The 12,491-nt window shown below is 46.7% G+C and overlaps 1 protein-coding gene across 13 annotated transcripts in view; it reads right to left on the bottom strand.

The window, feature by feature from the left end:
• The window catches only part of LOC106608042 (otoferlin), a 131,279-nt gene that overhangs the window by 7,464 nt on the left and 111,324 nt on the right, over positions 1–12,491 (bottom strand). For 4 of the 13 annotated variants that reach the window (XM_045720966.1, XM_045720967.1, XM_045720975.1 and 1 more), the window contains 13 exons: positions 11,723–11,885; positions 10,749–10,924; positions 10,503–10,532; positions 10,233–10,364; positions 9,730–9,805; positions 4,091–4,239; positions 3,636–3,908; positions 3,332–3,459; positions 2,880–3,050; positions 2,374–2,534; positions 2,112–2,254; positions 1,824–1,912; positions 646–744 (listed from right to left, as the gene is read on the bottom strand). In XM_045720966.1, the coding sequence (XP_045576922.1) occupies positions 646–744; positions 1,824–1,912; positions 2,112–2,254; positions 2,374–2,534; positions 2,880–3,050; positions 3,332–3,459; positions 3,636–3,908; positions 4,091–4,239; positions 9,730–9,805; positions 10,233–10,364; positions 10,503–10,532; positions 10,749–10,924; positions 11,723–11,885 (1,790 nt within the window). Of the gene's footprint in view, positions 1–329; positions 429–645; positions 745–1,823; positions 1,913–2,111; positions 2,255–2,373; positions 2,535–2,879; positions 3,051–3,331; positions 3,460–3,635; positions 3,909–4,090; positions 4,240–9,729; positions 9,806–10,232; positions 10,365–10,502; positions 10,533–10,748; positions 10,925–11,722; positions 11,886–12,491 lie in introns of all 13 variants that reach the window. The other 9 variants (XM_045720965.1, XM_045720969.1, XM_045720974.1 and 6 more) reach the window with 5 other exon arrangements.

Raw genomic sequence — 12,491 nt, 5'->3', positions numbered from 1 at the left:
CAATTTAATGTGCATGAGAACAGTTTAGAATCCATTATCTGGTTAATTCAATAATGATTAGTGAATTTCAGATTAGTAGATGGCCTAGCCCTAGTGTCATTTGTTGACACATTAGCCTCTTTGCTGTTTAAGTGGTATGGTCCTGATTGGCTTCCTCTGTCTGTAGGCATGAAGGCATTGTGGTTTACTGCGTGCTGATAGGAAGGCTAAGGTAGAAGGGTTGGGTCTTGAGCAGGGGAGCTGCGTGCTGATTGGATAGCTGAGGGAGGGGCGGGTAAGGAAGGGGGGAGGGGTTTGTACGAGCCATGCGATGTAAACGTGTGTTTTACCCCCTGACATAAATGTCAGACATCTTTTCTCCTGTCATGAAAGCATCGTCCTCTAGAACTACGTCATCAGTGTTCCAAATAATAACACGCAGTTCAAAGCTGGACAACAGCACAGCATCGACACACAGGAGAGAGAGAGAGAGAGAGAGAGGACAAACAAGAGACACAAACAAACACGCAACACACGGAAAACGTGGAAACAAACAAAACAAAACAAAAAAACAATGATTAACGCCAAAAAAACACGGGAGCACGCCACTTTGTCACACCCACGGGGCTATCGGGGCATAACGCCACGGCCCTCTGTGGTACCTACCCCCTGACAAATATGTCACTGGACTTTTCCCCAGTGAAGTAATCATCGTCCTCCAGTATTACTTCGTCTGTATTCCATATAATCACCCTGAGCTCATATCTGGTGAAGGGGAGGAAGGAACACACAGTTGGACTGTTGGACTGCTTAATTGGCCCTGGAAGGTGGCTGTACACTCCTATGGTGAGACATGTACCAGGCCAGGTCTAGTGCTAGATAACCAACCTACTCTAATGAGATACAACACTTACCACAGAAAACCACTAGATAACCAACCTACTCTAATGAGATACAACACTTACCACAGAAAACCACTAGATAACCAACCTACTCTAATGATATACAACACTTACCACAGAAAACCACTAGATAACCAACCTACTCTAATGAGATACAACACTTACCACAGAAAACCACTAGATAACCAACCTACTCTAATGAGATACAACACTTACCATAGAAAACCACTAGATAACCAACCTACTCTAATGAGAGACAACACTTACCACAGAAAACCACTAGATAACCAACCTACTCTAATGAGATACAACACTTACCACAGAAAACCTGGAAGGGATATAAGTAGGAAAACTACATCCTTCTGCTTTGAGACTCATATATACAGCACTTCATATAGGATCATAAATAAGAAGCAAAACGTCAATCAAACCTTTAGGAAATGTTTAGGTTGTGCCTTGATCTATCTGGTAATGTGTAACATATACTGTACCTCAGAGGTAGATGGTGGGAGGAGCTATAGGATGATGGGCTCACTGTAATTGTTGGAATGGTATTAATGGAATGGAATCAAACATGTGGTTTCTATTTGTTTGATGTGTTTGATACCGTTCCATTTATTCCATTCCAGCCATTACAATGAGCCTGTCCTCCTATAGCTCCTCCCACCAGACTCCAATGCTGTATCTACACTAAAAAGGTGCTATCTAGAATCTAAAAGGGTTAGTCGCCTGTCCCCATAGGAGAACCCTTTGAAGAACCCTTTTTGGTTCCAGGTAGAACTCTTTTCACAGAGGGTTCTACATTGAACCCAAAAGGGTTCTACCTGGAACCAAAAAGGGTTCTCATATGGGAACAACCTAAGAACCCTTTGAGAACCCTTTTTTCTAAGAGTGTACACTGACTGGACTCTGACACTTCCGCCGGCCTCAGACATGACATACTTCTTTGGTTTACGTGGTGATATGTCGATGGCGGGTCCAGGTGCTGGCATGTCCATGGGGAACATGTCTACCCACATCTCAATCCGCCCCTGTGGGGTTAAACAGAGGTTATAACAGGTTATAACAGCTCATAACAGCTTCATTATCCAATATTATTCATTATTTTACCCTCATAAGGCATTATATTATCAATTAACTCAAAAGTGACCAAAATTAATTAAACTCTTAGTTCCAGATGAACCCGTAAAATAACGTTTTACTAATAATAAGTAGGAGTGTGTGTGTGACCTGTTCAATGCCAGGGTGGTCAGGGTTGAGTAGGGGTCTTGTCTCGACGTGTTCTGGGATGAGTTTACAGCCCACCCTGGGGATCTCCTCCCAGTGCTTCAGCACCGTCAGGGCCAGGTGCTCGTCTGTCTGCTTCTTCAGACCTGTACACACACGCGCACACACAGACGCACAGTAAATGTCAGGTCTCTAAATGTAGGCAAAGCTTAATAAATATATTTTCAACAGCACAAATGTATCATACTGTATGTTAAAAACATACCATTCTCATCCTCGATCTCTGTGGCACCCATGAAGACGCGGTTGGCGACCTTGACCCTGCCCCCGGGGCCGTAGTGGGGGCCGTCCAGCTTGCCCTCCTTACACAGCTTGGCCAGGATCTGGCTTGGCTTCATGGGGTCACGCCACACGTTGTAACCATGTCTACCAGGAACAAACAACACCAGACTGTTGTCGATATTTACTTTATTTTCTATTTTCTTAACATTTTGGGGGGAAACAGACAGACAGAGGTATAAACTAAACAGACAGACAGACAGACAGACAGACAGACAGACAGACAGACAGACAGACAGACAGACAGACAGACAGACAGACAGACAGACAGACAGACAGACAGACAGACAGACAGACAGACAGACAGACAGACAGACAGACAGACAGACAGACAGACAGACAGACAGACAGACAGACAGACAGACAGACAGACAGACAGACAGACAATGGACCGTAGAACAGAATGACATGGACAGACAGACAGGAACTCACACAGAGTAGCTGTTAGCGATGCCACAGGTAGCTCTGTGTTTGCTGTAGAAGCGGTTCTCCAGGTCGATCTTGGTCTCCCCGATGAGGTCATCAGTGCCCACCAGATCCCAGTCATACACTGACACGGTCAACATGGATTCCATGGGGAATGTAGCTTCCATGTCAAACGCTCTGAGAGAGGATGTGGAGGGAGTGGAGGGATGGAAGGAGGGGTGGAGGAAGGGAGGGAGGAATAGGAGTGGGAGGGGATAGACAAGAAAGGGAGAGATGGAGAGAGTAGGGATGACATTTGAGATAAGAAGTGGTTAGCTTCTTATAGATTGCGCTGCCGATGCATCTATGCCAGTTACAAGAGTACAGTAATGCTTCAATACACTTGATTGCAATGTTCTATATGAGTTGGCTTGTTGAATCTGCACCAATGTGCAACGAATGTATCCATCCACACTCACTTGCCAAAGACAGGGTTGAGCTGTTTGGAGATATAGTTCTCTTTATCCTTCAGCTCTGACTTGCCCAGTTTGATGACAACGTAGGGGTCCGCTTTCCCATTGACATCAGCAGGGTGGAGGTCTGTGGCCTGGAATACAATGTTGGTTTGTGGTATGGTTTAGGTTTTTACTTACAATCTATTGAACCCTTATTTTACCAAGTGAGTTGAATGAGAATACATGATTAGGTTGCTGAAGTTAAGAGCAACAACCTGGGAAAGTTTTGGTTTATGGTTAGAGGTTAGAGGTTAGGGGTGTCACTCACCCTGACTACGAAGATGCGCACAAGCACGTTGATAGGGTCATTGTGTGGAATGCTCTGGAACATGCCCATGTTAGGGTCAAAGCCCACCTCCCGGGTGATCTCCTCAGACAGAGGCAACTTGTACATGCACATGGAGCCCTTGAATCTGCCCACGATCCTGTCGTCATCCAGGGCTGCTTCATCGTCGTCCCCTGCCTTCCCTCTGTACAGGTTGAAGGTGTGGAGCCAGTCCTCAAAGTTATCATACTCTGCCTCCAGCTCCTTGTTGTACACCTGGACAATACACACACACACACACACACACACACACACACACACACACACACACACACACACGACACACACGCACACACGCACACACGCACACACGCACACACATACGTGGAATGGTATCAGACACACTCTGAACAACAAGGTGTGTGTGTGTGTCCAGTGGAATCTCTAGTCCTACTGACCAGCAGCTCGTCCACTTTGGGTTTGCTGGAGTGTTTCTCTGTCCCCTCTCCGGCATGGTGGCTCTTCTTCTTCTCCTTGTTCCTGCTCTTGTCTCTGCTCTTCTCCTTCCCCTTGGAGCCTTTTACAGGGAGGTCATCAGGTTTGATATCTGATTGTGGGGTGAGTGGAAGGAGTGGAGGAGGGGGAGTGGAGGGGGGCAGGGGGGGTGAATAGGGAATTGATGGAGGAGGAGGAGGAGGAGGAGGGGAGAGAGGTGGGGAGGGAGGGGTAAAGAGGGACGAATGTATGGACACGACACAACACCCCAGATGTCAATCAACATGAAAGTTGACATCTGACCCCTCTGGCCATCCATTGCCAGGGCTACTGAAATCCATGATATCATGAGTAATTTAAAATGGAAAATACAAGTAACTACCAAAATAATGGAAACACTTGAGTAAATACATACAAAGTACAAAGTCAATTGAAATGAATTACCGTAATTTCCGGACTATTAAGCGCACCTGAATATAAGCCGCAACCACTGAATTTAAAAAAATATTATTTTGAACATATACCGTCTATAAGCCGCAGGTGCCTACCGGTACATTGAAACAAATTAACTTTACACAGGCTTTAACGAAACACGGCTTGTAACAAAAAAAAAAAAATCCATATATTAGCCACGTCATTGTTTAAGCTGCGAGATTCAAAGCCTGGGAAAAAAGTTGCGGCTTATAGTCCGGAATTTACGGTAAGCAATTAACATCCCATCATGCATAAGGTCATGTATAAAAAAGCTGGGCAGGCCTTTATTTTGGACATTATTTTTGCTTCCATGGCTATGCCCCCATAGGATGACAATGCCCCCACCCATGAACCCAATTGAACACTTCTGGGAGATTCTGGAGTGGCGCCTTAGACAGCGTTTCCCACCACCATCAACAAAACACCAATTATGGAATTTCTCTTGGAAGAATGGTGTCGCATCCCTCCAGTAGAGTTCCAGACAGAATCTATGCCAAGGTGCATTGAAGCTGTTCTGGTGGATTGTGGTGGCCCAACACCCTATTAAGACACATTATTTTGGTGCTTCCTTTATTTTGGCAGTTACCTGTATTTGTAATCACCTGTATTTGTAAAGAGCCACATTATCCTTTTTATCAAATTCTGGGAGAATATCTTAATAGGAATTTGGTAAACAAGACATCAACACTTCCGGTTTGGAGCGAGCAGTCGCACTACGCTTCGCTCCACAGGTAATATTACACTTCACTACATTACAACGGCTTGATTTGTTTGATCTGAGCAATTCTTCTTAGCTAGCTACATAGCCGTCTTTGTATCAAAGATAATTGTGTAGTTTAGAGTAATTAGAGTAAATATCGAGGCTAGCTATCTTCGTCCTCCTAACGTAGTCAACACTGCTAGCTGCTAGCTAGCTAGTCATCACTGCTAGCTAGCCAACTTCTACCGACTAGCAGCACTGCAGAAACTATTACATTACAACGTAACGACTTGATTAGTGTGGTGTTACTGTTAGTTAGCCAGCTACATAGTTGTCTTTGCTGTCTCTGTATCTAAGATAATTGTGTAGTTTGAGTAATTATCGAGGTGAGCTAGCCAGCCACGACGCGGCGCCAGACTTAGTCAACACACCTAGTCATCATTAACCCACTGCTAGCTAGCCAACCGTTACCGACTAGCAGCGCTGTAGATACTAATACTTTACAACGGAACGATTTGACTAGTGCAGTGTTAGCTAGCTAGCTACTTAGTTGTCTTTGTCATAGCTTGATAATTGTGTAGTTTAGTAATTACCGAGGTTAGCTAGCCAGCCATCGAGGTCAGCTAGCCAGCTATTTCCGTCCCCCGCGACGCCATTTTTCCTAACCCAGCCAACTATTACCGACGAGCAGCATTGTGGAAACTAAATACATTACAAGGAACGTCTTGATTAGTGTTATGTTAGCTAGCTAGCTACAAAGTTGCTTTGTATCATGACAAGGGGTAGTACTGAAACTATCGAGGTTACCTAGCCAGCTACACGTTCAAAGTCAACAACGCAGCCACTGCTAGCTAGCCTACTCCACCAGCCAGCAGTACTGTATCATTTTCGTCATTTTAGTCAATAAGATTTTTGCAACGTAAGCTTAACTTTCTGAACATTCGAGACGTGTAGTCCACTTGTCATTCCAATCTCCTTTGCATTAACGTAGCCTCTTCTGTAGCTTGTCTACTATGTGTCTGTCTATCCCTGTTCTCTCCCCTCTGCACAGGCCATACAAATGCTCCACACCGCGTGGCCGCTGCCACTCTAACCTGGTGGTCCCAGCGCGCACGACCCACGTGGAGTTCCAGGTCTCCGGCAGCCTCTGGAACTGCCGGTCTGCGGCCAACAAGGCTGAGTTCATCTAGACTTCCTGGCGCTGACGGAAACATGGATTACCACAGAGAACACTGCTACTCCTACTGCTCTCTCCTCGTCTGCCTACGTGTTCTCGCATACCCCTAGAGCATCGAGCCAGCGGGGTGGTGGCACTGGAATCCTCATCTCTCCCAAGTGGACATTCTCTCTTTCTCCCCTGACCCATCTGTCTATCTCCTCATTTGAATTCCATGCTGTCACAGTTACCAGCCCTTTCAAGCTAAACATCCTTATCATTTATCGCCCTCCAGGTTCCCTTGGAGAGTTCATCAATGAGCTTGACGCCTTGATAAGTTCCTTTCCTGAGGATGGCTCACCTCGCACAGTTCTGGGTGACTTTAACCTCCCCACGTCTACCTTTGACTCATTCCTCTCTGCCTCCTTCTTTCCACCCCTCTCCTCTTTTGACCTCACCCTCTCACCTTCCCCCCCTACTCACAAGGCAGGCAATACGCTTGACCTCATCTTTACTAGATGCTGTTCTTCCACTAATCTCATTGCAACTCCCCTCCAAGTCTCCGACCACTACCTTGTATCCTTTTCCCTCTCGCTCTCATCCAACACTTCTCACTCTGCCCCTACTCGGATGGTATTGCGCCGTCCCAACCTTCGCTCTCTCTCTCCCGCTACTCTCTCCTCTTCCATCCTATCATCTCTTCCCTCTGCTCAAACCTTCTCCAACCTATCTCCTGATTCTGCCTCCTCAACCCTCCTCTCCTCCCTCTCTGCATCCTTTGATTTCCTCTGTCCCCTATCCTCCAGGCCGGCTCCGTCGCCCCCTCCTGCTCCGTGGCTCGACGACTCACTGCGAGCTCACAGAACAGGGCTCCGGGCAGCCGAGCGGAAATGGAGGAAAACTCGCCTCCCTGCGGACCTGGCATCCTTTCACTCCCTCCTCTCTACATTTTCCTCTTCTGTCTCTGCTGCTAAAGCCACTTTCTACCACTCTAAACTCCAAGCATCTGCCTCTAACCCTAGGAAGCTCTTTGCTACCTTCTCCTCCCTCCTGAATCCTCCTCCCCCTCCCCCCTCCTCCCTCTCTGCGGATGACTTCGTCAACCATTTTGAAAAGAAGGTTGACGACATCCGATCCTCGTTTGCTCAGTCAAACGACACCGCTGGTCCTGCTCACACTGCCCTACCCTGTGCTTTGACCTCTTTCTCCCCTCTCTCTCCAGATGAAATCTCGCGTCTTGTGACGGCCGGCCGCCCAACAACCTGCCCACTTGACCCTATCCCCTCCTCTCTTCTCCAGACCATTTCCGGAGACCTTCTCCCCTACCTCACCTCGCTCATCAACTCATCCTTGACCGCTGGCTACGTCCCTTCCGTCTTCAAGAGAGCGAGAGTTCCACCCCTTCTGAAAAAACCTACACTCGATCCCTCCGATGTCAACAACTACAGACCAGTATCCCTTCTTTCCTTTCTCTCCAAAACTCTTGAACGTGCCGTCCTTGGCCAGCTCTCTTGCTATCTCTCTCAGAATGACCTTCTTGATCCTAATCAGTCAGGTTTCAAGACTGGGCATTCAACTGAGACTGCTCTTCTCTGTGTCACGGAGGCTCTCCGCACTGCTAAAGCTAACTCTCTCTCCTCTGCTCTCATCCTTCTAGACCTATCTGCTGCCTTTGATACTGTGAACCATCAGATCCTCCTCTCCACCCTCTCCGACCTGGGCATCTCCGGCGTGGCCCACGCTTGGATTGCGTCCTACCTGACAGGTCGCTCCTACCAGGTGGCGTGGCGAGAATCTGTCTCCGCACCACGTGCTCTCACCACTGGTGTCCCCCAGGGCTCTGTTCTAGGCCCTCTCCTATTCTCGCTATACACCAAGTCACTTGGCTCTGTCATATCCTCACATGGTCTCTCATATCATTGCTATGCAGATGACACACAATTAATCTTCTCCTTTCCCCCTTCTGACAACCAGGTGGCGAATCACATCTCTGCATGTCTGGCAGACATATCAGTGTGGATGACGGATCATCACCTCAAGCTGAACCTCGGCAAGACGGAGCTGCTCTTCCTCCCGGGGAAGGACTGCCCGTTCCATGATCTCGCCATCACAGTTGACAACTCCCTTGTGTCCTCCTCCCAGAGTGCTAAGAGCCTCGGCGTGACCCTGGACAACACCCTGTCGTTCTCCACTAACATCAAGGCGGTGACCCGATCCTGTAGGTTCATGCTCTACAACATTCGCAGAGTACGACCCTGCCTCACACAGGAAGCGGCGCAGGTCCTAATCCAGGCACTTGTCATCTCCCGTCTGGATTACTGCAACTCGTTGTTGGCTGGGCTCCCTGCTTGTGCCATTAAACCCCCACAACTCATCCAGAACGCCGCAGCCCGTCTGGTGTTCAACCTTCCCAAGTTCTCTCACGTCACCCCGCTCCTCCGCTCTCTCCACTGGCTTCCAGTCGAAGCTCGCATCCGCTACAAGACCATGGTGCTTGCCTATGGAGCTGTGAGGGGAACGGCACCTCCGTACCTTCAGGCTCTGATCAGGCCCTACACCCAAACAAGGGCACTGCATTCATCCACCTCTGGCCTGCTCGCCTCCCTACCTCTGAGGAAGCACAGTTCCCGCTCAGCCCAGTCAAAACTGTTCGCTGCTCTGGCACCCCAATGGTGGAACAAGCTCCCTCACGACGCCAGGACAGCGGAGTCAATCACCACCTTCCGGAGACACCTGAAACCCCACCTCTTTAAGGAATACCTGGGATAGGATAAAGTAATCCTTCTAACCCCCCCCTTAAAAGATTTAGATGCACTATTGTAAAGTGGTTGTTCCACTGGATATTATAAGGTGAATGCACCAATTTGTAAGTCGCTCTGGATAAGAGCGTCTGCTAAATGACTTAAATGTAAATGTAAATTTATATTTTTTCAAAGTTTTAGACTTTGATTTAAAACTGAGTTTGTGGTAATTAGTAGATCTATATATGTATTAGATGTATCCACATTATTTGCTTGATAGGGAATCATTTATGGTTAAATCAGGGGATTAAGGGACAAAGGGATTGATTTGCTTTATAAGCATATAAGCAAATGTTGCATTCCTTAATGGTTTAGTTTATCAGCCAACGTTCATGGTAGTGCACGGCAAGGTTGGTCATGCTGGTGTGAGGGATCGATGGGTATGATATGAGGTAATGTTTTCAATCCATTCTGAGAGACGTGTTAGACAACAGTTGCTCTGTTTTAATGCTCAGCACCAGCAATGTTTACCTGCTCCCTCTGCTGCTATCTCCTGGTCCTCCCTCTCCTCTGCTTCGGCCAGAGCTGCCTCCTGAGCCCTGAGGATCTGGGAAACACAACTACACATCAGGATTATCCCCACAAGACACACATGGAACTGACTTTATTCTAGAACACTCCAGTTGTCTTATTGGATCTACTCAAACACTCTATTTCCAGAATATAACCATATTCCTACGAGACGGAATATAAAGCAATATAATAGAATGGAATTGAACAGAATAGAATAGAATTGAACAGATTTGAACAGAATTGAATAGAATGAACAGAATAGAATAGAATTGAACAGAATAGAATGGAATTGAACTGAATAGAATTGAATAGAATTGAACAGAATAGAATAGAATTGAACAGAATAGAATAGAATGGAATTGAACAGAATAGAATAGAATTGAACAGAATAGAAAATAATTGAACAGAATAGAATAGAATTCAACAGAATAGAATAGAATAGAATAGAATCGATCTCTCACCTCCATCAGTGTCTCTATGGAAGCAAAATATTTGGACCACCAGTCCAGCATGCTCTCATCTGTCTCATCGTCCTCCTCCACCTCTCCCTTCTTCTTCTTCTTCTTCTTCTTCTTTTCTTCTTTCTCCTCGTTCTGCGGGTACAAGAAAGAGCGTCTGATCAAACTACGTGCTAACTGGTATAGTAGATAAATGTTACAGGTGTCATTGATGGCTGTCCACGTTGTGAAGCTCTTTCAAACGTTGGGGAACAGTTCCATACCAGGACTTACCACATCAACTTTAACAACTGCATCAGACGTCTACAGGGGGAGGGTCACACAAAACAACACCAAATTACACACAAAATATATACATCTAGACAGAACATGAATAGATTTTACACCACACACAGGACCAGAGGTAAAGCCATCAACCTCAATTTCAGTCCTTGAGGGCATCTCTACTTCTGTCCTTTTCATTCCAAAAACATGAAATCAAAAGTGATAAACATCAGAGACACGCGTTTCAAAGCTTACAGCGTCTAACTTGACCACCGTGTCCATCTTCCTGACTGAGGGGTCGGCATCCATGTTGACTGTGACATCACCTGCGGGGCGAGAGAGGGTGCGGGGTGGGGTGCGGGAGTAAGGGGAGCAGGGGCGAGATTGGGACCCCCAGTTTGTCAGGACCATGTAGCCATTCATCAGTCTAGCTGAAATGGGTCAGGGGAGTGACCGAGGAGGAACAGGACACAACATAGAAATGGAATGAGAGAGACACAGAGAGAGAGAGAGAGAGAGAGAGAGAGAGAGAGAGAGAGAGAGAGAGAGAGAGAGAAACAGAAAGGAGAGGCAGAGAGAGAGAAAGAGAGAGGGAGAGAGAAAGAGAGTGAGCGAGAGAGAAGAGAGCGAGAGAGAGAGAGACAGAAAAAGAAAGAGAGAGAAAGAGAAAGAGAGAAGAGAGATGGAGATAGAGAAAGCGAGAGAGAGAGAAATAGAGAAAGAGATAGTGAGAGAGAGAAAATGAGAGTGAGAGAGATAGAGAAAGAGAGAGACAGAGAGAGAGAGAGAGAGAGAGAGAGAGAGAGAGAGAGAGAGAGAGAGAGAGAGAGTGTGAGAGAGCGAGAGAGAGAGAGAGCGAGATGGAGATGAGATGGAGAGAGAGAGAGATAGAGAAAGTGAGAGATAGAGAGAGAGAGAATACAGATTGGCACAGAGAGAGGGAGAGAAGGAGAGCAGGAGTGGAAAAAGCAAGGAAGCATCAAAGTGAGTAAAGCAGTAGGAAATTCATATTCACACGCAGGTCTGATTCAGTCTAAGAGGAAATCACAAACTGTTGAAAATAATATGGAAGATTAGATTCTGAGACTATACAGTATATCAACAAATGTCTACACTCAAATAGTAGAAATCCATGGTTTGGATTCCCCAGACCAACACAAAAATGTAATCTCTTGTAATAGAAATAAAAAGTAGTAGAAAAGCATCTTGCATAGTGTGAGTAGGCCTACCTGCGCTGGCCCAGTTGTTGTGTGTCTTGTCTGGGGGGCTGTAGATGAAGCGTCGCAGGCTGGTGACGGCATGGGAACCCACCAGAGTGTAGCGGCCAAACGCTCTGCAGTCCACCACCCGGACGTTCAGAGGAGGGTGAAGCAGCTCATTCTCTGGCAGGTCCTGATGGGGTCAGGGGGCAAAGGTCAGGGGTCGCATAGAGAGTTAGGAAGTTGCCCTGGACTATACGCAAGATCTAAGGTCCGTTTTAAACCAGCTTGAATCCATTCAATAAACCCAGCAAAAAATAAATGTCCCTTTTTCAGGACCCTGTCTTTCAAAGATAATTTGTAAAAATCCAAATTACTTCACAGATCTTCATTGTAAAGGGTTTAAACACTGTTTCCCATGCTTGAATGAACCATCAACAATTAATGAACATGCACCTGTGGAACGGTCGTTAAGACACTAACAGCTTACAGACGGTAGGCAATTAAGGTCACAGTTATGAATACTTAGGACACTAAAGAGGTCTTTCTGCTGACTCTGAAAAACACCACAAGAAAGATGCCCAGGGTCCCTGCTCATCTGTGTGAATGTGCCTTAGGCATGCGGCAAGGAGGCATGAGGACTGCAGATGTGGCCAGGGCAATAAATTGCAATGTCTGTACTGTGAGACGCCTAAGACAGCACTACAGGGAGACAGGAAGGACAGCTGATCGTCTTCGCAGTGGCAGACCACGTGTAACAACACCTGCACAGGATCGGTACATCTGAACATCACACTTG

The sequence above is a fragment of the Salmo salar genome, chromosome ssa06 (genome assembly GCF_905237065.1).
Source record: "Salmo salar chromosome ssa06, Ssal_v3.1, whole genome shotgun sequence".
NCBI classification, from domain to species: Eukaryota; Metazoa; Chordata; class Actinopteri; order Salmoniformes; family Salmonidae; genus Salmo; species Salmo salar.
Note: the sequence above shows the minus strand (reverse complement) of the source record. Positions and strands in the feature narration are given on the sequence as shown.